We start from the raw sequence: 22,717 nt of genomic DNA on the forward strand, positions 1-22,717 counted from the left end.
CAAAGCTGTTTCAGTTTGATTATCTTTAATTCCTTTCCCATGATTATATTGTGAAAAGAGTTACTTCTCCTTCTGTTTTCTGCATAGAATAACTTGGTGATTGACACACCTAGAGTACGAAAACAGACCCGCCACTTCAGCACTCTGAAAGATGATGACCTAGTGGAATTCTCTGATTTGGAAAGTGAAGACGATGAGCGACCACGCTCTCGCCGACATGACCGTCATCATACCTATGGGCGCACTGACTGTTTTCGGGTGGAAAAGCATCTCCTGGTATATGGGTAAGACCCCACCTTGCCTCAGAGGTAGTGCATCTCCATCCTGATAGACATCTCGTTCGCTTTTTAAATTGGAAGCTATGATCAAAGAGGGAATAATGGGGAAAAATTTATTCTGTTACCATGTTTTCCCAAGATGGTTTTGTCTCCCATGATTTGGAAAGTGTGAATTTGAGGGACTGGGGTCCCTAGGAAAATATCTACATGATTGCTTTTTTTTTGTAGTTGGGGACGATGGCGAGATATTCTGTCTCATGGACGCTTCAAGCGACGGATGACTGAAAGAGATGTGGAAACAATTTGCCGGGCCATCCTCGTGTACTGTCTCTTACACTATCGTGGGGACGAAAACATCAAAGGCTTCATTTGGGACTTGATTAGCCCTGCTGAAAATGGCAAGACAAAAGAATTGCAGAATCATTCAGGTGATTATCAAGTCTTTGCTTTTGGTCTTGCTCTAGGTTACCTAATCCTTTTCAGGTCCAAGGGTTTTTCTCAATCCAAGTCTTCAATGTATCCACTTCCCCAGGTCTGTCTATCCCTGTGCCTCGTGGACGCAAGGGGAAAAAAGTAAAGTCACAAAGCACTTTTGATATCCATAAGGCAGATTGGATCCGGAAATATAATCCTGATACTCTGTTTCAAGATGAGAGTTATAAGAAGCACTTGAAACATCAGTGTAACAAGTAAGGATGGAATTTAGCAGACTAAAGCATTTTCCACCTCACGCTTTCTGCACTATTACTGAGCCAGTTCTTCCTCTCTCCCTTCTAGGGTGCTGTTGCGGGTACGAATGCTATATTATCTGAGACAGGAGGTTATTGGAGACCAGGCAGAGAAGGTGTTAGGGGGTGCAATTGCCAGGTAAAGTTATGCTTTATTTTTCTTTATGCTATGCCTTATTCCAGAATATTGGTTTACTTATTTCACTCTTAACTGTCTTTGGGATACCTGATAATTAAAATCTGTGTATCAGGTCTTCAATCCTATGCAGTTGGCCTTTTGTATCCTTGGGTTTTACATTCTTTTGATCCACAGTTGATCAAATCCATGGATATCGAGGGCCAGCTGTATTCACTGTATGATTCCATTTTATATTAGGGGCTTGAACATCAGTGGATTTTGGTGTCTGGGGTGGAACAAATCCCTTACGGATACCAGGGGACAGCTGTTCTTGATACCATTGGAAGGAAATAGGCAGATGTAGGACTATGTAAATTAATAGAGAAAAGAAGATACCTGTAATAATCTTTCCAAAGATTGTTTGCTTTTATTTCCTTCATCGCTGTGCTGACTTTGCCTCTTATACCTTCAGTGAGATTGACATATGGTTCCCAGTAGTGGATCAGCTGGAGGTTCCAACAACATGGTGGGACAGTGAGGCTGATAAGTCCCTGCTCATTGGAGTCTTTAAGCATGGTAGGTGTCTGCTCTTAGTCTGTTCTTTTCCTGTTACAGAGTTTTGTCCACAGATGAAATATTTTTCAAAGTACTTAAGACCAATAATTATGTTTGAATGGTAAACTGGTTCTCAGAAATACAGAGCAGAGCTGTTCCTATGAATAGATGGTCAGGAAAGACCAGATGGATAGTTAAATCGCAAGGTAGGGTGTCTCCCATCTGTTCTGTGATTAATCAGTTACTACGAGTCTGTATGCAGTGGTATCTAAGTTAAGGTTTGCAATCAGGGGAGATGATGCATGTCTACTCTTGTTAATAATAAACATGTTTACTTTGCATAGCTTTCCTGTGGCTTGCTGAAAATGTTCTGCTTGTATAGCGTCTTGTTTGTCTAAATATTCAGCACTCACTCTTATGTAGGTGTGAATAGCCATGCTTGAGTGAAAGAAAAATTAAAAAAAAAAAAATTTTTTTTTTTAGGCCAGTGGAAAAAACTGGCTTGAAGTAGAGTAAAAAAAGGGAGAAGACTCCCTTTTCAGTCTTGCCTAATCACAAATTCCACACATAAAAAGCAGTAAGTGCTAACTTCTAGCCTAGTGACTTAGTGAATTGGAAGATTATTTTTTGATGTACTTTTCTGTTTACTTCTATAAAATAAAAGTAATGGCACTTAATTCACATTTTTGACATGTTTAATTGGATGAGAAAAACTGTGAGCATTTGTAGTCTTAGATTTACTTGTGAGGTGCAGAAGCTTTAGAAGAGTCCAAACATCCTGAAGTACGTTCATCATTCATCCACCATTCACAGTACCTGTTTGCAGGTACAAATTTCTTATCCTTTATTTGAAAGTGCATTTCCTAGCTCTAAATTATTGGACTTTTAAAATTTCCTCACCTGTGTAGTAAGAATGATGATAAAAAATTACCTGTTAAATGGCTATGTAAATCTGTCACCATTCTGTATACACACTGATTAAATCCCTATTTTTGGTAACTAGTGATAAAACTCTTTATGACTTTGAATTGGAGTGGAAATATTAAATGTCTTAATATAACCCAACAGCTGTCCAAATTAACATTTTCAGAGTACTTTACACTATGAGCAAAGTAGCCCACATTTTTATTCCAGCAGCATATGAAGTAAGCGTAAAAGCAAAATGAGTCTCTGATTTTCTTTAAATTATGGTTCTTTTTCTTCAAGGCTATGAAAAATATAATACTATGAGGGCAGACCCAGCCTTATGCTTCCTGGAGAAGGCTGGCCGACCAGATGACAAAGCCATTGCAGCAGAACATCGTGTGTTGGATAATTTTTCTGACATAGTGGAAGGGTAAGCATTGATGTTTAGTTCTCGTAAAGCTGTATCTACATTACAAAGGATATTTGTTGCTTGTGCTAAGAGATGACATAACTCTAGCCTTGACTGAATCCATTGGGATTGCTAATGGTGGTTATACTCACAAATGATAAATTCTTAACAAACAGTGCAACCAGCAGAAAGGTCTCCATAAATTGGCCTGAAACCATACATTGTCATACAGTGCAACTAAGGGGGAAAGTTACTCCCAAATGGCTTATTTGATGTTCTCTTCAGTTTTCTGTGCAGTGCTTTCAGCTACAGTAGCGGAGAAGATAACTGCTTCTCTTGAAAGATAGTAGCCGTGCAACAGTCCCATGCCACCTACGTGATAGAGCCTCAGGAAACTTAGCCTTGGTCTGTCATCTTCCAGTGTCAGCTGACCATAAAGGTGTTTACTCTGCCTGAGTCCATGCCTCAGTGATGAGTTGCCATGCTAATACTGAGCCACCAGCTAGGGCAGTGTTGCCCTGGTTTGGGTGCCAGTGAGTTTAACAAAACTTCTCATGTGGAGACCTGAGGGGCATGTGAAATATTTGACTTAGTTCATGAATACCCTCCCAGTCCCTTACGATTGAAAGATTTTTCTTCAATGATCACAACCTCAATTGCCTAGTGTAGGATCCACAGAAGAAATTAGATTTATTTATTGCAAATCATGTAATATCCTTTTGCTCAGTAGAGCAAAGTAGTAAAAATAAGCAGGCATAGATCATTCATTCCAATGAAATAATAAAAGTAGATACTAGTTGGGATGGAGAGGGAAAATGGGTTAAATAATAAAAAGCTATTAAGAAAAAGGAAATGTGCTGGTCAGAGTGTTTCATTTTAAAGTCAAGCAGTTTAGAACTCAATTTTGTCATTTTCTCATACCTCTGGATAATTTTAGGGTTGACTTTGATAAAGATTGTGAAGATCCTGAATACAAACCACTCCAGGGTCCCCCAAAGGACCAAGATGATGAGGTGAGGAATTTTCATTTGAGTCTAGTTTTTCTGTATTACTAAACAGTATTTTCCAATTCCCTGAATCATGAAGTATACTGATTAATTTATAATACAAAATGAAAAGTACCATTCGAGAATATAAAGTATTAATGGAAAGATTGTAACAGCAGCTAGGGGAGGTCAGGGATGATTTTGTGGAGGAGGTGGGACCTGAGCTGGACAATGAACTACATTATTGGACTATTTAATTCCTGAGTCTCACTGTCTTCAAGACATTGATAAGAACTGACTTTGCAGGTTATACTTTCTTATTCTTTTAATTGATTGCTTTCAGTTTTCTGTGAGGGTTCCTTTCATTAAAAAATATCTTGATACCTTGATGCCATAAAAGGACACACACATGAGTGATTTGAGAGTGCCAATTTTACCCCCTTTTCCTCCCCTCTCCATCCTGCGGGGTGGATCTCCTTCTCTAGGGTGATCCCTTGATGATGATGGATGAGGAGATCTCAGTGATAGATGGAGATGAAGGTAAACTTCTAAGTCAACTTGTATGGGTTGGTGGAATTGGGAAATTGACCAAATTCTCTCCTTTACTGGGATTTCTGAGAGCTCTGCCTTTGGGTGGGTTGAAATACCAGTATTATCTCTACTATCTTTCCTGTACTTGTTGTTTATTCTACTTTGCTTCCCACAGCCCAGGTGACCCAGCAGCCAGGCCATCTATTCTGGCCTCCAGGTTCTGCTTTGACAGCTAGGCTTCGGCGCCTAGTGACAGCCTATCAGCGCAGCTACAAGAGAGAACAGATGAAGATAGAGGCTGCAGAACGTGGGGATCGGAGAAGGCGACGTTGTGAGGCAGCCTTCAAGCTAAAAGAAATTGCACGGCGGGAGAAACAGCAACGGTAAAATGTGGCTGGGAATTTGGACTAAGCTGTAAACCTCTCTTCAACTATGGGCCCTATATTGAAAAGCATCTTAGGAAGGATTATGGCATCCCTGGTGGCTCAGACGGTAAAGAATCTGCTTACAATGCAGGAGACCTGGGTTTGATCCCTGGGTAGGGAAGATCCCCTGGAGAAGGGAATGGCTACCCATTCCAGTATTCTTGTCTGGAGAATGCCATGGACAGAGGAGCATGGAGGGCTACAGTCTATGGAGTCGCAAAGAATTGGACATGACTGAGCAACTAACACTTTGACTTTTCACAGAGGGACCACTTCTTTTGCCTTTGTTATACCCCTGCAACCCATACTTAACCCCTGTAAAACCATACTTAACCATAACTCCTGGGAAGGTCTTGTATGTAGTCATCCTCATTGAGTTTTTTGCATCATTTTCCCCCTTAGCTTGCTAATTCTTTAATTATTCCTTGTTATAAACTACCTCTTCTGCTCTACGGGGGCTCCCTGGCCCCCCACCCCGGCCAACTTTCATTTTTTGTATGTTCAAATATTCTAAGCCATACTAAGAAGTAACCAGTCCTTGGGTTCTGATCACTATTGTCTTATTCGTCTTCCCTTTGTAGATGGACAAGGCGTGAGCAAACTGATTTCTATCGAGTGGTTTCTACCTTTGGTGTGGAGTATGACCCTGATACCATGCAGTTCCATTGGGATCGCTTCCGTACTTTTGCCCGACTGGACAAAAAAACAGATGAAAGCCTTACCAAGTATTTCCATGGCTTTGTGGCCATGTGCCGCCAAGTGTGCCGCCTTCCCCCAGCAGCTGGAGATGGTAAGCAAGACTGAAGATCTTGAGTGAGTGGGCATGGATTGTGACAGAACCAGCTCTTGGTTCATTTCTTCTTCTACCCTTATCTCTTGCAGAACCCCCGGACCCTAATCTGTTTATTGAGCCCATCACTGAGGAAAGGGCCTCACGGACTCTCTACCGTATTGAATTGCTTCGGCGCTTACGGGAACAAGTTTTATGCCACCCTCTTTTGGAAGATCGGCTGGCATTATGTCAGCCTCCGGGTCCTGAATTGCCCAAGTGGTGGGAGCCCATTCGGCATGACGGGGAGCTTCTACGAGGGGCAGCCCGCCACGGGGTGAGCCAAACAGACTGCAACATCATGCAGGACCCAGACTTTTCTTTCCTGGCTGCCCGTATGAATTATATGCAGAACCATCAGGCAGGAGCACCAGCTCCATCCCTGTCACGCTGCTCTACTCCACTGCTCCACCAGCAGTACACCTCGCGCACTGCCTCACCACTGCCCCTGCGCCCAGATGCTCCTGTTGAAAAGCCACCTGAGGAGACAGCTGCCCAGGTCCCCAGTCTGGAGAGTCTGACTTTAAAGCTAGAGCATGAGGTGGTGGCCAGGAGCCGACCAACCCCACAAGACTATGACATGCGAGTAGCCCCCTCTGATACTACCCCTCTGGTCTCCCGAAGTGTTCCACCAGTCAAACTGGAGGATGAGGATGATTCAGACTCTGAGCTGGACTTGAGCAAGCTGTCACCATCATCCTCTTCTTCCTCATCCTCATCCAGCTCCAGCTCCAGCACTGATGAGAGTGAGGACGAGAAGGAAGAGAAGCTAAGTGAGTGCATGTGACAGGCTATTGGCCGTCTTCCCCATCCCCCCCTCTGCGTTTCCCTTCTTTTCTAAATGCATTTTCTAAGATTCAGATTTTAATTTGATAGAATATCAGAAGAGATCTGTTATTGTTAGGGCCTTTATTTAAAGTCCGTATAATACCATTCCTATGTAACTTTGTTCTTCCACCTTTGCTCACATGTTCTGTGTGATCGATCCCTAGCTGCTGACCAGTCCCGCTCAAAGCTCTATGATGAGGAGAGTCTCCTGTCCCTCCCTATGTCCCAAGATGGATTCCCAAATGAAGATGGAGAACAAATGACCCCTGAGCTTCTGCTGCTACAAGAAAGACAGAGAGCTTCTGAGTGGCCCAAGGTAACAGTCTCATTACTGGACATGTTGAGTCTGAAAATATAGCGTGATACAGCCACTATGGAGAATAGTATGGAGATTCTTTAAAAAACTAGGATTAAAACTACCATATGACCCAGCAATCCCACTACTGTGCATATTCCCTCAGGAAACCATAATTGAAAAAAGACACATGTATCCCAATGTTCATTGCAGCACTATTTACAATAGCTAGGACATGGAAGCAACCTAGATGTCCACCAACAGATGAATGGATAAAGACGTTGTGCTACATATATACAATGGAGTATTACTCAACCATTAAAAGGAACAGAGTTGAGACATTTCTAATGAGGTGGCTGAACCTAGAGCCTGTTCATAAAGTGAACTAAATCACAGACAGAAAGACAAATACCATATATTAACACATATATATGGAATCTAGAAAGATGGAACTAATGAAATTATTTGCAGTGCAGCAATGGAGACAAAGACATAGAGAACAGACTTTTGGTCACAGTCAGGAAGGGAGAGAGTGGGATGACTTGAGAGACTAGTGTTGAAACACTAGTTAATGTACATTACTATAAAATAGAAAGCCAGTGGGAATTTGCTGTATGATTCAGGAAACCCAAAGCCAGTGCTCTGTGACAACCTAGAGGGGTAGAGTAGGGAGGGAGGTGGGAGGGCAATTTAAGCCGGAGGGGACATATGCCTGTGGCTGATTCTTATTGATGTATGGCAGAAACCATCACAATACTATAAAGTAATTATCCTCCAATGAAAAATAAAATTATAAGAGTGACATATACAGAGAACAAGTAGATGGTTCTAGGTTTCTTTGATTATGTTAAGTGGTACATGTTTTTTCATGAAGCTCTTACCAGTCGAGTTTGGGATCTGATACTCTTAACCTCCCTCATTTTTGACATATAATTTTTACTTATATTAATGATGGCACTATTACTTGTCACAGGATCACATGACTAATTGATTTCTTTTTCCCCCACTCAGGATCGTGTCCTGATAAACCGTATTGACCTCGTCTGCCAGGCTGTACTCTCAGGGAAGTGGCCTTCTAGTCGCCGGAGCCAGGAAATGGTAACAGGAGGAATTTTGGGGCCAGGCAACCACTTGCTGGACAGTCCCTCATTGACGCCAGGAGAATATGGTGACTCTCCAGTCCCCACACCACGAAGTAGCAGCGCAGCTTCCATGGCAGAGGAGGAAGTGTCTGCAGTCACCACAGCAGCAGCTCAGTTCACCAAACTTCGCCGAGGCATGGATGAGAAGGAGTTCACGGTTCAGATCAAAGATGTAAGCTGAGCATTTAGGCACTGGGAAGTGAGGAAGGAGGCTGTAATTCTTGTTAACTAGTTTTATGAACATAACATTAATATTAAGCTCATTTGGTCAGCTAACCTTAAAAATGAGAACAGAAAAAAGAAATTACAGCTCACAAAGATCCGTTGAGGAAAAGTCACTAAAGTAAAGGAAGGGATCTTGTGTTGACTTGTATCTCTTGTGTGTGCTTTAGTCACTCAGTTGTCTCCGACTCTTTGTGACCCCATAGACTGTAGCCTGCCAGGCTCCTCTGTCCATGGGGATTCTCCAGACAAGAATACTGTAGTGGGTTGCCATGCCCTCCTCCAGGGGATCTTCCCAACCCAGGGATCAAACCCCGGTCTCCCACATTGCAGGTGGATTCTTTACCATCTGAGCTACCAGGGAAATCCCAAGAATACTGGGGTGGGTAACCTATCCCTCCTCCAAGGGATCTTCCCAACCCAGGAATCGAACTGGGGTCTCCTGCATTGTAGGCAGATTTTTTACCAGCTGAGCTACCAGGGAAGCCCTTGTATCTCTTAGTGGCTAGATTAAAAGGGTTCTTTTGAGTGGCTTGCTTGTAGATCCTAGAAACCTAGTTTTTAAAAATTGAAATCAAATTGTGGAAAAGCTATTAAAATGATACTAAACTGTTATGGGCCTTATTAAGTTAAAAATAAAAAGAAATTATTCCTACTGAAATTAAATCAGTATTGTGTGAAAAATGGATGGAAATTTTTATTTTTCCCGATGCTCTTCCCTAATGAACCCTAGCAGGTGGTCATTAAGTATTCAACGAGAAAATTGTTTTAGTTACATGACAGGAATATCAGGATTTTGCCCCTGTGATGAGTTGCCATGCTAATTCTGAGACACCAGGTAGGGGATTTTTCCCTGCATTGGGTGTTACTGAGATAAATTCTACTTCTCTTAAATCAGACTGAGGGGCACTGAGTCAAGAAATGAAGTCTTTCTAAGGAAAAATATATAAGTCTTATTGTATTTCTAGTTTGTACCCATTAGTCAGATGGCCTTCCTTCTCACCCATCATTGAACCAGGGGATGACCCTTATTTAATTCCCTCTGAAGTTAATCTTCATTTTAAAAACATGCTATGTGACGTCTTGGATGGGTGGGGTGTCTTTCTAGGAGGAAGGATTGAAGTTAACATTCCAAAAGCACAAGTTGATGGCTAATGGAGTAATGGGAGATGGACATCCTCTTTTTCATAAGAAGAAAGGGAACAGAAAGAAGCTAGTTGAGGTAAGTGGTAGAGAAAGTCTTTAACATGATGATTAGATAAAATCTTTCTGTTGCCAGTAACTGATGAAGGCAGTTGGGATTGAGGGAGTAGAGGATACTATTTTCTGGCTACCATTGGCTCTGCTCCCCCTCCCTCCCTACTCATAAGAAGAGTATGTGCTCATGGGGGTGGATTCTGGGTTTGCAGCTGGAGGTGGAGTGCATGGAAGAGCCTAATCACCTTGATGTGGACCTGGAGACCCGGATCCCTGTCATCAATAAGGTGGATGGTACTTTGCTCGTGGGTGAGGATGCCCCTCGCCGGGCTGAACTGGAGATGTGGTTACAGGGTCATCCAGAGTTCGCTGTCGATCCCCGATTTCTAGCGGTGAGTGGCAGTTCCATCCAGCAAGATTTAAAGTCATTCCCTTGATATTTAAGCTGTGTGAGAGGGAAGAAGCATGCAATATTATGTCATTGTTTCTGCATCGGCAAAGTAAGAGTAATTATACTCAGTCTTCCTATTTCACAGAGTTGTTGTGAGGATCAAAATAATGTTCCAGTACTTGTTAAACTAAATGCTAGGCACTGAACTAGTATATAATCACCTAATTTTTTTTGGAGACGTCTGCTTAATGGCAGTTTTCCACTAGGATTAATCCTTTATTCACACAATAAGCATTTATGGCCAGAATAGACACTAGTACCTTAATAATTACTCCAGAGAAGTTTTATTCTTTTAGGATAATTGCAACTTTTCTCTTATAGTATATGGAGGATCGCAGAAAACAGAAATGGCAGAGATATAAAAAAAATAATAAGGCAGAATTGAACTGTTTGGGAATAGAACCAGTACAGATGGCTAACTCTAGGAATGGAAAAAAGGTGAGTGAAACTGAGATATTACCACTCTGTTCCCAGGCTAGATATGACTAGAGAAATTATTTAATGTTGTTTATCTTTTTTTACCCTGTATGTTTGAGAAAATTTATCCTCAGTTCACAAAGAAACCATAATATTTTTATTGATATTTTTATAGTCCTGTAGTATCATCTGTAGAAGAGCCTGAAATTCTAAAAGCTAACTTTAGCACTTCAAGCATATTAAAATGTAAGAATTAGTAAGACATGTTAGACAATTCAGTGCTTTATCCTGCTTTTCTACTGACTAAGGGATTTTTGGCAAATCCTTTTAACTTTTTCAATTTGTATATCCTAAAAAATTGAAGGTTTGGGAGCAGATAATCTCTTAAAAGTTTTGTATTTTAGAAGTGATTTGGGAAATTCTCTAGCAGTCCAGTGGTTAGGACTCTGCGCTTTCACTGCTGAGGGCCTGGGGTTCAATCCCTGATGGGGGAACCTGCAAAGCTGCACAGCACAGCCCCCCTCAAGAAGTGATTTGGAACCTATTAAAATAGCCATGTTTTAATAGGCTTCTCAACATAGAAGATGTTGAGAATCATTAATAATATGCCAGTAGTGGAAAAAGACAGGAAATCATATTCTATAGTTTACAACAACAATTTTGGTCATTATGTTATTCCATGATTTGCAAGTGTACTTATATGTTTGTATGGTTATAGATTTGGTGGATTAAGAACCCATAATCCTTTCCATCAAAATATAACTGCAAAAGTTTCCCTTGGCTATGTTTCCCTTACTTTGGACAATAGTTGTGTAAATATAAACATATAAATCAGGGTTTGGTAAACATTTAAATGGATTAATACTTTGTATACTCACTTTAATCATTCCCCTTTTGATCTTCTATATACACCTTTATATATATGTGGTGTGTGTGTGTGTGTGTGTGTGTATATAAAACCACATGGTTTATCTTTTAACAAAATTTCCAAATGAAAAATATCTATCATTTGCATTTAACAAATTCTGAGAACATTATTTTGCCCATAAGATATATATATTTGTGAGGTGAATTTATAAGGCTTTTTGTTTTTATACTGGGTGAAAGTTGTTTCATACAAATATTGTTGCCATGGAAGAATGTTTTTTCTCTCTTATCCTCCATGGCCCCAAGGGTATGATAAGCAGAGTGGTTGATATGGGAGGCTGATGGTAAAGAAGGCTTTTTCTCCAGGATTACCTATTTTTGCCTCAAGTACTTCTGCTCTTCTTTATAATCAGTTGTCAACTCTAAGAAAGAAAAAGATCATAGCAAATCACAGAAAATTATACTGTGATTAGTATAATATTCTTACTGCAGAATTGATCATGTATCTAGCATTGTATTATATTGCATCCTAATGTGATTTGGTGCTGTTATGTGAAAGTATGTTAGTTGCTCATTCGTGTCCAACTCTCTTTGACCCCATGGACTAGCCCACCAGGCTCCTCTGTCCATGGGGTTTTTCCAGGCAAAAATACTGGAGTGGGTTGCCATTCTCTTCTCTGGGGGTTCTTCCTGACCCAGGGGATCGAACCTGGGTCTCCTGCATTGCAGGCAGATTATTTACCATCTGAGCTACCAAAGAAGCTCTGGTAGTTATTATAGTTACATTTTAAAAGCCTAAAAAATTAAGTATTGAGATGTTTGTAACTGTCTGAGTTTAATGCCAGTTTACTCAGTATTGTACTTAGGTCTAGTAATTTCCAGCTTCAGTGAACTTAACCAGAATTTATAGTGAGCCCATTTACATGAAGCAATTCAAAATTCAGCAGATATGTAAGTTTATTATAGTGCAGAAAAAAATTATTTTAGTAAATTTGCTAAAGAGCTAACCCTTAGTCTTTTTGGCGTTCTAGACATCCAGACTCTTAATCTAGTCTGTCTTGAGTTTACCCCATTCTGATGCAATAATGAAGGATAATATTGTATATGTCAGTATGGTTGTACTGTCCTTCACATGGTAAGATCATGTGAACAATCTGCCATCAGGAGAGCATACTGTATAAGTACTGATTCATTCATTGTCTTACTCAGGCTTCTTATTAACAAAAGTAAGCAATTTTGAAACGGTTGGCTAGAGTAAAGGTATAGTGTAGTCGTGGGAAAAAAAGCTCTGGTTCAGATGAGTGTCAGTGTCAAATCTTTGCTTTTAGCTTCAGCTCATAATGTTTCAACCTGCTACATACAGCTTTACCTCGTCCCCATTACCATCAAGTCTGGTTGGACTATACTTACTTTGCCCCTCCTAAAGATAGTTCAGTGAAAAAGCATTTGCAAGCTAGGACTTTGTTGACTTCTATTTTGTTTTTTCTTCCTTTTACTATCTTCTGTTCCTTCTTCCCAGGGTCATCATGCTGAAACTGTGTTGAACCGGGTTTTGCCAGGGCCTATTGCACCTGACAGCAGCAAGAAGCGGGCCCGTAGGACGCGACCAGACCTTTCTAAGATGATGGCCCTGATGCAGGGTGGAGGCACTGGCTCCCTGTCTCTGCATAATACCTTCCAACACAGCAGTAGTGGCCTGCAATCTGTATCATCTCTGGGTCACAGCAGTGCCACTTCTGCATCTTTGCCTTTTATGCCGTTTGTGATGGGTGGTGCAGCATCATCCCCTCATGTAGACTCCAGCACCATGCTTCATCACCACCACCACCACCCCCACCCCCACCATCACCACCATCACCATCCAGGCCTGAGAGCCACTGGCTACCCTTCTTCACCAGCCACTACCACCTCTGCTACTGCCTTGAGGTTGCCACCACTGCAGCCTGAGGAGGATGAGGACGATGAGGATGAAGATGATGATGATGATTTATCTCAGGGCTATGATAGCTCAGAAAGGGACTTCTCACTCATTGATGATCCTATGATGCCAGCCAACTCAGACTCCAGCGAAGATGCTGATGACTGAAGACCCAGCATGGTCCCCATTGCTTGGGTGGCTGCTGTATTTCATTTACTCTGGCCCTTGGACTATGGAAAAGTGGGAGGGGCAGGGGAGATGTGGGGAGACCCAGGACTCCAGGAGGTGAAAAGGAAAAAGAACACTTGTACCTGATTGCTTCCAAATTTGAGAGGATTGGGTGGGTAGGGGAACTCCTAAAATAATACACGATTACTTCCTCGGTTCTGGGGAAGGAAAGGAGACTAGAGCAGCCAATGTGCTCACCCCTCCCTAGACACCTCCATTAACCACAGACTATGTAGCGCTGGCACTAGCCTCTGGCAGAGCCTGTTCCTGACCGAACTGTGGATACAGCTGGAGGGTCAGGAACTGTTACCTTCCTTCCCCTTGGCATTAATAAATTTAAGTTAATCCTTTCCCACTCTTCCCTCGTTCTATATTTGCTCAAACCCAATATAAATATTACCAGTTGATGTTCATGATGGGTAATTTCAACACCACTTTCTTAAAGTTCCTTACTGTTAATGTGTGAAGTTACCTTGGATAGGGCAGACAAGTCATCCGTACTCCGTGAAAAGCTTGTACATAAGCGTAGGCTTTCCACCTTGCCAAATGATCTAAGCTAAAATAGTAGGCAAAATGTTCCCAGATTCAAAATCCCAAGTTCTCGAAGAGAGAAGAATTTCCATCAAGACCCACGTATGTTTTGTCTTGAATTAACTGAAATTGTTTCGGGGAAGGTGTAAAAATGGTGTCACTTAATGAACTGTGGCAAGAGGACTGGCTGACTGGAAAGGATGCTGTCATGATTTGAGCTCGCATTTGTTTCCTATGACCCCTCCCCTACCGTCCTAGCGCTCAAATGAAGCCTGGGCATTTAATTTCTCTTTCAAAGGCTAAGTCCTTTCCCCGTAGCACCGGTCTAAGTTCAGTTTATCCGCAGGGTGGGCTCCCTCTTACCGGCTTGAGCTCCCTGTCTGCCTGGAGCCCCTAGGCCAGCGTCCTAGCACGGAGGATCCTTCCAGGCCTGGAGCGGCAGAGGCTTTTGCTTCCCCATATTTTCTAGGAGAGAGAAATCCAGTTATGCTGTAGGCTTCCTGCTCCCACCCCAGATCCCTGTCTCCGTTTCCCCTTCCTTTGCCTATGGGCGGGGCCATTGCACCCGCGCGCGGCAGTTTGTGTGGGGCGGGGCCGGCACGTCAGGACTCCCGCCTCAGTGTCCAGTCGCCGCCGCCTCGACAAGGAATCGGAGCTCCTGGAGACCTCGGCCCCGGGGAGAGTAAGGGCGGGGGCAGAGCATCACGTGATGACGTCGACTCGCGTGCGGCTGTTGCTAAGTTGACAAGAAAACCCCGCGAAACTCTGGACTCTTTTTGCGTTGCACGTTTTGTTGCTTTCCCCCCTCTTCCTTCCTCTCCTCCCCGTAACCTCCGGAGGAAGGATTTTTTTAAAAAAGAATTCCGATCGCTGCCGGGACCCGGAAGCGGAAAGGGCATCTTTGAGGTCGATACTTCCGGGTCACTGGGAGAGTGCGGGATTCCGGGGCCGAGAGAGGGTGGCGGAGCCGGGACCTCGCGTGATTCTCGGAACCCGAGGAGAAGCGGCGTCTGTGGCTATGGCTGTAACTCTCGACAAAGACGCTTATTATCGACGAGTGAAGAGACTGTACAGCAATTGGAGGGTGAGATAGATCCCGTAATTTCCCCAGGGACCCCCCTTTGCCATCCCATAATAACCCCGTTTCTCGGCGCCTTTTTTCCCCTTTCCGTCAGGAATTCCCGGGTTCAGGGTCGTGCCCATTTAGTTGCTCCAGGATCATTCACCGTAGGCGACCCCAAGCGCCACCCTGTAGTAGGGAATCCCCCCCCCCGTAATCCCCTTACCCCGCGGCCCCCACCATCTTCCCCGCGTGCCTGCCCTCGTCATGCATAACAGCCACCTCTCGTAGTTTCTTCCCGCCCTAGAAGAGGCATCATCATTCTTCCCTCCCACTCCGTGATCACGTCTTGCTGCCCCCTCCTGCAGTGTTCATACACACCCACGCACTCGCTCTGTCCTTCCAGAACCAGAGTGTTGTGCCCCAGGTCCCGCCAGAATTACAACTATTTCGTCAAGGATGGATGGAGGGGCCAGAAGGATGAGAATCGGGCTCTTGGCGTTTACCATTTGCGTTGCTCTTGCTGGAGTTAAAAAAAGACATACTGCTCACGCGCAACCGCCTCCTGTTCTAGGCCTGCCGTGGGTAACACAGAAATCTAACGCTGAAAACCTGCAGGTTTTGGTAATGCAGAAAAACGATGTGATGCTTAAAACCTTACTAGTTTTCTCCGTGGTTGAGGATCCAGGGCACGTGTTTAGAAAAAGAGCTGTTACCGTTTCTAGTCTAAGGATTGGGCATTTTTGATTGCTTGAAAAAGTCCACAATTAAAATTTTATTTTTGTGATGGTAATTTATCAGTTCAAACATTTGATTGCATCCTGTGGTGTCTTCTGAGCTATCCAGCTGAAGTATGACCTCTGAACTGTTGTCATTCAGGAAAGATAAAGCTAAAGAGGGCTTTTTAAAACCTGAAGAGCGTCCTGACAAAAATGATCAGTTCTGACTTCAGCATTGTAAATTGCCTTTGAAACTGATCTACTAAAAACTAAGCTATTAAAATTGATCATTTGCCTACCATTCATACTAAAGGTTCCTGTGCAAGTTTTATCTTTTGAGCATAAGTGCATTAGATGATTGAAAATAAAATGGGTTTTAGGCATTTTATAAGCACAACTAAGGACTATGCTAGACAAAATCTGAACATAATTTATTTTTTTAAAATTTATTGGTTAATTTCTACCAGATGTTTTTATAAGTTCTCTCACTGTCATGTTTTAAAGTTTGAACGTGATCCATATTAGAAATACTTTTGTAAATGCCCAGATATTTCCTGAAGATTAATAAGTACTATGATATGAGTAATAATCAAATGCCTGCTCTTCTGCTCATAGACCCCCCCAAGTCACACACCTTTGCTGTAGTGGTTGTTTCTAGTCCTGGTGATTCAGAAGTTGATCAAATAAGCCTATCTAGACCATTCCTTGAAGCTAAAATTAATTTAGAGCTCAAAGTTCCCATCAGATCAGATCAGTCGCTCAGTCGTGTCCGACTCTTTGCAACCCCATGAATCGCAGCACGCCAGGCCTCCCTGTCCATCACCAACTCCCGGAGTTCCCATACATGGTAGATAAACGCAAAGCATTAGACTAGGGAAATACTTGAGGCCTAAAGACCCATTGGTAAACTTAATGTCAATGACAGTCTTTAAATCCATGAAAGTTAAGTTATTGGCCCCATTTTTTGTTTGTTTCTCAAATACTAAAATTTATCTTGGCCCCTCTTATCATTTGAAAGGAGCATGTTAAATGATAAGATCCTGATCTTACAAAGTTACAAGCCAATATAAAAATGTACTTAGCAAAATTTATGTCATGTCATTATGAAAAATCTTATTTGAATAGACTTCCTGCTTTGTTATAACTGTGAGTTTTAATAACTGTGCTTAGACCCCACCTGTTGAATTGCTTTATGCATTATCTTTTCCAGGTTACAGCAACTTTCATTCCGACCTGCTTAACTAACGATTGTAGTTTCCGGAATAAGTTCTGGTTGCTTATCCTCTTAGGTGCAGCAGGAAAATAGTGAAATATGCAGGTGCAAGCTATATTTGCTTTTCTATACTTATTCCTTTTTTGAGTAAGAAAATTGGCCTTGAAATAAGAATAACTTGTAGTTAACTACAGAAATCCCAAACCTTGTGTTGTCCACTCCCATCCTCAAAGAAGACAAAAATTAACTAAAAAACTAGTTTAGGCTCCACACCCACTTTAAGGGTTTTAAATACCCTTAAAGCATTAGCCTTACCGAATGGTGTGGTTGCTTCTTGTAACTCCAGTGCTGTTCACACAACTATCTATAGAGTTGTAGAGCATGAAAAGGCTATTTTTTTTTTTAAATAAGAGTAGGAACTAATGTGTTTCCTTACCTCATTTATCTGCAAGTTGACTTTAAGGTACTCTTTGTGAGGCTATTCTAAATAAGATATATCTTAATTACAGTTTTCATAACTATGTCCCCAAAAGAGTTGGATTATCACACACTTCCTTTTTTGAGTAGAAATTTCTCAAACATTAAACCTTATACCTGAGTGAATAGTGTCATTTTAGGGATAAGATAATGGGCTTTTTTTTTTTTTTTTTAAATGAGAACTGCTACAGCAGGAAGAGTTTGCAGCACCTTTCTGTCTCTGCAGTAGAGACCCCTAGGTAGTGACCCTGGGTGGTGAGCATGAGCTTCTCCCCTGTCTTCTTATACTTACCGGGTCCTTATTCAGAGCTTCCCAGTCTTTTCATGACTGTGATTGTTTTTAACCAAGTGATAGGATTAGTGCTTCATGGGGGTACAAGTGGGGAGGTTACCCACCATCCTGGGATCCCAGCTACTTTGAGAACTGAGGGGAGATTGTATCCATGCACACCTGTAACTCATTTGAGACCTAACTGTTGGGACATGCTGCTGTGTGTGAACCTTGACTTCAGTCATCTGCCTTTTAACCCAAAAGAATTCCATTTAAAAAATCAGAATGGTAGCTGTTTTCCAATGGAATGCTGATCCATTGCATTCATTCATGTGGCACTACACTACCCATCAGGACTGGGGAGGTGAGTGGCCCCAGCCTCAAAAAGGAAGTTTGTGCCTATGGAGAAAACTAAGAACCTATAGTGTCGGTATTTCTCTTGAGTGGTGATTTCTGGCTCTTTGCTGATTTTTGTTGTGGACAATTTCTTGTTCTGGATTGCCCTCTAAGACTAGGCAGTGACTTTTGTGGCTTGGGAAGGTTCTTTGAAATATGGGCAATTTTCATACTACTTTTAACAAGATGACAGTTTGCTTCTACCCATCTCGGTTGCTCACTTATCTCTGGAGTGAACTAGAGAAAGGTGCTTTGGTTTCTTGAGTAAAAAGGAAGGCTAGATAGAAGTAAATGCCTGGGCAGGTTGAGATACGTTTATTCTTTCTTACTGATTTTTGTTTATTTTTTTTGCCACTATTACAAGTGCAGTGCCTGGCATGTAGTAGGCACTGATTAAATGCTGATAATTTGATTTTTGAGCTTTCATTCGTCCCCATCTTGGTTTGAAGAGGTTTTTATGGAGGCTGTACTTAGTGTGATCATAAGTCTTGCCTTTTCTGAAACTGTCTACCTGTTGGCCCAGTGTAATTAATGGCATACCTTTTTATTCTCAGAGTTGTATCAGTCTGGGTGATGAGTTAGATTGGTATCCTTGGTATAACTAGAGACTTAAAAAATGTTTTCTCTTTTAATGCAGTACCCTTTTGGTTTCAGAGGAAGATAGTTGTTCCTCTGCTGCGGTATTCTCCCAGCTTTTATCATTCAGGTACCACTGTCACAGTTTTTGCTGATTCCTTAACGCTTGTATTATTGATATTTACCTTGCATTAAAGAAAAAATCCATTTTAGTCAAGTAATACATACGTTTTAAAATACCAAATTGTTCTAAAAGCCCTAGCATAGGAAACTGTCACCTGCCACAGAAGCATGCACTTTCCAGTTCTTTACTTCCTTTCATATTTTAAAGTAATATCTATATACTGTTATCAATATTTCTTGGTTTATCAGTTTTAGATATTAACTTTTATTTAGGTAGAATGAGGATTTAAATTTAACTTACACCATAACATTTCAATTTCCCTTCCTCCTGATACTTCCTGTAAATTTCTTGACATAGTTAGGAAATATTTCAGCCTACAGAAAGGTAAAAGAAATTTCCAGTGAGAACTCATGTGCCTCCTCATCTAGTTTATATAATTAATATTTTTATCATACTTACTTTATCACATATCCATCCCTCTGTGATTTTTTTTTTCACAGTTTTTAGTAAAATCAGTTTACATTGTTATACTCATGTAACTATTTTCACTGCTGGGTGAAGTAATAAAGTATAATTAAGTTACTATTAAGTTTTTTAATTTTTCCTGGCATTAATGATTACTTCAGTTTTTCTCCTCTTTTAAATGTCCTTAGCCTTAATTTTTTCCTGTAGATCTGTCATAATCTCATCAGTCTTTTATTCTAAAATTTTCATGCTCGACAGATATTTATGTTTTTGTTTTTAACCACCACCACCCACTCCACCTTATCTTATTCTGCTCTGTCTGTGCAGGTTGCCCTCCAGTCTGTTGAACCTTGGAACTTCCAGTGTCCCCTATATGCAGCAGTCCATGTTGTGATTTTTTTTTTTCTTTTGTTTTGTTTGAGCATTTCTCTAAGAGGTTCTTAGGAAAGGATACGGAGAATAGATGTTTCTTGAGCCATTATGTGTCTTAAAAAGTTTTATTCTGTCTCTACTTTTCGTTAATAATAATAGTTCAGTTAGTATAAAATTCAAGGTTGAAAATCACTGAGAATTCTGTTCAGAATTTGTCAACTATTTGTCAGCCTTCAAGCATTCAGTGTTTCTTTTGAGAAGGGTGATGTGATTCTATTTCCTGTTCTAATATATATGGCCTATTGTTCTCTGTAAAACATCTCTTTATTCCTCATGTTTTGATATTTCACTGCCTTGGTATGAATCCTTTTTTTTTTAACCCTTTGCATTGAGTTGGGAAGTGGGGGGCCATTTTAGTCTGAAGACTCATATCTGTCAGTGCTGGAATTTTGCATTCTTTGATCATTTTCTCCCCTCCATTTCCTCAGTGATCTGTTCCTCCCCTGCCCCCCCAGAAATTCCTATTTAGTGGGGTTTAGAACTTTTTGCTTAAATTTGTTATCTTTTTCATTTCGTTTTCTCTTTATTGTCTACTTCCAGATGCTGTTTCTTAACTTCATCACATTTTTTTTCCTAAGTTCTTCCTTATCCCCTATTTTTTCTTGTTTCATGGATATACTATATTTATTTCTTATATGGGGGGTGTTTTATTTTTATCTTCTGTCCTCTGCCATGTCTGTTTCCCCTGGATTTCTTTGCTTTCTCTCTTACGTGTTGAACACTTCACAAAAATCAAATTGAGCCTTGGCTACTCATTTGTATTAAGAATATAGTAATAAGAAACTGGTGGGAAGCTCTGCATGAATAGGGTCTCTCAACTAGTAGAGAGGTTATGGTAGAGTAAATAGGTTAGCTTATTCCCTGGAGAACCCCTCAGATACTGGCAGTATCCTCAAGTATTTTCTGTGAATTTGGTGGTGACCAAAGAAAAACTCTCTAATTCTTGTCTTTGGGGCAGTTGTCATTCAAAAAAACAGACTTTCTGGAGGAGGAAATGGCAACCCACTCCAGTTTTCTTGCCTGGAAAATCCCATGAACAGAGGAGCCTGGAGGGATCTCAAAGAAGCAGACAGGACTTAGCAACTGTGCATGCATACACAGGAAATGTGCTCTTGGCATTTATTAAGGTGAGGGAAAGACATGGTCAATTGAAAGACAATTGACTATTTTCTACCAAACAGTGTTTGAACTAAGCTCTGTCTTCTTATTTCTAAAAGTAACTACATTTAAAAAGTCCACTTAGGATTCAATGCAAGAAAAATTTCTGCTAATAAAATTGCACTCTTTCTATTAAACTAAGAGAACAATTTAACCTACTATTTCCATTTTGGTCTTGTCTCCTAGGAGTCTCAGAACTAAAATAATGTTTAATTTCTGCTATGATTCTCAATATCTACATAATTATTAGATTCTAGCCTAATAATTTTGAATTTCGCTATTATCTCTGTTTTAATACCAGAAGCCACCTCCATTTATGTTTTGATAATACAGAATATATGTTAAAATCAATTAAATCATTGACTTAAAAAAAAAAAGACTTTCATTGAATTCCTCAGCATTTATTAATTGCCTTCTGCTGGACCTAGTATCTAGAGCTTTTTGAGCCCCTTTCTTCAGAGAATGCATTAAATGTTTTTGTGGGAGGATTAGTTTTCTCGGGGCTTCCATGAACTAGGGACTTAAGCTTGCTGACCAGACTTCTGTTCTTAGCCCTGAACTTACCATGTATGATATGTCCCTTTTCCCTTCTCTAATACTTGGTGCCTCCTGAATCCTGAGCCCATAAGGGCTTTACGAGATACACACACTTAACATCAGTATCTTCTGGTTAAGAATGCTTAACAGGCACTTAGTCATTTACCACTCTCTCATCTTCCAAAAAACTCTAACCTTAGTACATAATGCTTTCCAAGTCTGTCTGTGGTGTTGGAGATGGAAAAATTTCATTCATTTTTAATGACTGAGTATAGTATTTCATTGTATATGGGGTGTGTATGTACACCCCACATCTTTATCTGTTCATCTATTGACAGACACTTAGGTTGCTTCCATATCTTGGCTGTTGTAAATAATTCTGCAGTGAACATGGGGGTACATATATCTTTTCAAAGTAATACTTTCATTTTCTTCAGATACATACCCAGGAATAGAATTGTTGATCATATGATAGTTCTAATTTTTGTTTTTTGGGGAACCTCCATACCGTACAGTGGCTGCACAAATTTACATTCCCACCAATGGATTATACAAGGGTTCCTTTTTTTCCACATCCTTGTCAGCATTTGTTATTTGTGTTCTTTTTGGTGATAGCCATTCTGGCTGGTGTGAGAATATCTCATTGTGGTTTTGATTTGCAATTCTCTAATGATTAATGATGTTAAAACTTCTTCATGTCGGCCATGTGTGTGTCTATTTTGGAAAAATGGTCTTCTGCCCATTTTCTAATTGGGTCGTTTGTGTTTTTTTTGATATTGAGTTGTGTGAACTGTTTATCTATTTTGAATATATATATATTAGTTCATATCATTTGTAAATGTTTTCTCCCATTTAAAAGGTTTTCTTTTTATTTTGTCAGTGGTTTGCTGTGCAAAAGCTTTTAGTTTAATTAGGTCTCATTTGTTTATTTTTCCTTGTGTTTCCTTTGCTTTAGGAGAGAGATCCAAAAAAATATATTGCTGTAATTTATGTGAGAGTGTTTTGCCTGTGTTTCTCCTACATTTCGGTCTTTAATAATGATGACGGCAGACACACAGTAGTTACTGTGAGCTAGGCACTGCTCTAAGTATTTCATGTGCATCTGCTAGTTTAACTCTCACAGCAACACTTACAGATGTGAAGATGTAGGAGACTGGAACACAGAAAGGTTGGATCACAATAAAGGGTGAGGTCATGGGTTTGAGCCCAGGCAGTCTGTCTTCAGAGTGAGCCCTCACCCAGTAGGCTTACTGTCTCTCTAAATGTAAAAGGCAGAAAAGTTAGTCAAATGATCCTAGGTCTTCTTGTAGATAAAAATCAGGAACTTCCCAAAGAAATTCATTTTTATCTTTAGGACCCTAATGAAAGTATCCTTGCCTCTGTTCTTTTAACTGAAAGAGACAGAGGTAGTAGAAAAGTATATCTTTA

The 22,717-nt window shown here is 40.8% G+C and overlaps 2 protein-coding genes, 1 long non-coding RNA gene and 2 other non-coding genes across 10 annotated transcripts in view; 4 read left to right on the forward strand and 1 right to left on the reverse strand.

Annotated features, from left to right (window-relative positions):
• Positions 1-13,680, forward strand: part of CHD8 (chromodomain helicase DNA binding protein 8) — a 58,415-nt gene extending 44,735 nt beyond the window's left edge. For 4 of the 6 annotated variants that reach the window (XM_070797143.1, XM_070797146.1, XM_070797144.1 and 1 more), the window contains exons 22-38: positions 88-284; positions 507-706; positions 787-967; positions 1,056-1,145; positions 1,597-1,700; positions 2,886-3,015; positions 3,932-4,007; positions 4,466-4,520; positions 4,687-4,894; positions 5,518-5,726; positions 5,819-6,538; positions 6,758-6,909; positions 7,900-8,202; positions 9,361-9,474; positions 9,662-9,841; positions 10,222-10,338; positions 12,704-13,680. In XM_070797143.1, coding sequence (XP_070653244.1) covers positions 88-284; positions 507-706; positions 787-967; positions 1,056-1,145; positions 1,597-1,700; positions 2,886-3,015; positions 3,932-4,007; positions 4,466-4,520; positions 4,687-4,894; positions 5,518-5,726; positions 5,819-6,538; positions 6,758-6,909; positions 7,900-8,202; positions 9,361-9,474; positions 9,662-9,841; positions 10,222-10,338; positions 12,704-13,270 — 3,603 coding nt within the window. In that variant the 3' untranslated portion in view covers positions 13,271-13,680. The remainder of the gene's footprint in view (positions 1-87; positions 285-506; positions 707-786; positions 968-1,055; positions 1,146-1,596; positions 1,701-2,885; positions 3,016-3,931; positions 4,008-4,465; positions 4,521-4,686; positions 4,895-5,517; positions 5,727-5,818; positions 6,539-6,757; positions 6,910-7,899; positions 8,203-9,360; positions 9,475-9,661; positions 9,842-10,221; positions 10,339-12,703) is intronic. The other 2 variants (XM_019968397.2, XM_070797145.1) reach the window with 2 other exon arrangements.
• LOC139185501 (small nucleolar RNA U6-53/MBII-28) lies at positions 3,458-3,567 on the forward strand. The gene has a single exon (XR_011569082.1). It is a non-coding gene; the product is annotated as a small nucleolar RNA U6-53/MBII-28 (small nucleolar RNA).
• LOC139185221 (uncharacterized) lies at positions 6,656-14,364 on the reverse strand. Its single transcript, XR_011568773.1, has 3 exons — positions 14,225-14,364; positions 9,695-9,894; positions 6,656-8,222 (listed from the first exon to the last, which is right to left on the reverse strand). It is a non-coding gene; the product is annotated as an uncharacterized lncRNA (long non-coding RNA).
• LOC139185502 (small nucleolar RNA U6-53/MBII-28) lies at positions 9,052-9,160 on the forward strand. Its single transcript, XR_011569083.1, has one exon. It is a non-coding gene; the product is annotated as a small nucleolar RNA U6-53/MBII-28 (small nucleolar RNA).
• A 449-nt stretch (positions 14,365-14,813) lies between the features above and the next one.
• Positions 14,814-22,717, forward strand: part of SUPT16H (SPT16 homolog, facilitates chromatin remodeling subunit) — a 35,298-nt gene continuing 27,394 nt past the window's right edge. The window contains exon 1 of the mRNA XM_019968398.2: positions 14,814-14,945. Within this exon, the coding sequence (XP_019823957.1) occupies positions 14,880-14,945 (66 nt within the window). The 5' untranslated portion in view covers positions 14,814-14,879. The remainder of the gene's footprint in view (positions 14,946-22,717) is intronic.

This window comes from Bos indicus, chromosome 10 (assembly GCF_029378745.1).
Source record: "Bos indicus isolate NIAB-ARS_2022 breed Sahiwal x Tharparkar chromosome 10, NIAB-ARS_B.indTharparkar_mat_pri_1.0, whole genome shotgun sequence".
NCBI lineage: Eukaryota > Metazoa > Chordata > Mammalia > Artiodactyla > Bovidae > Bos > Bos indicus.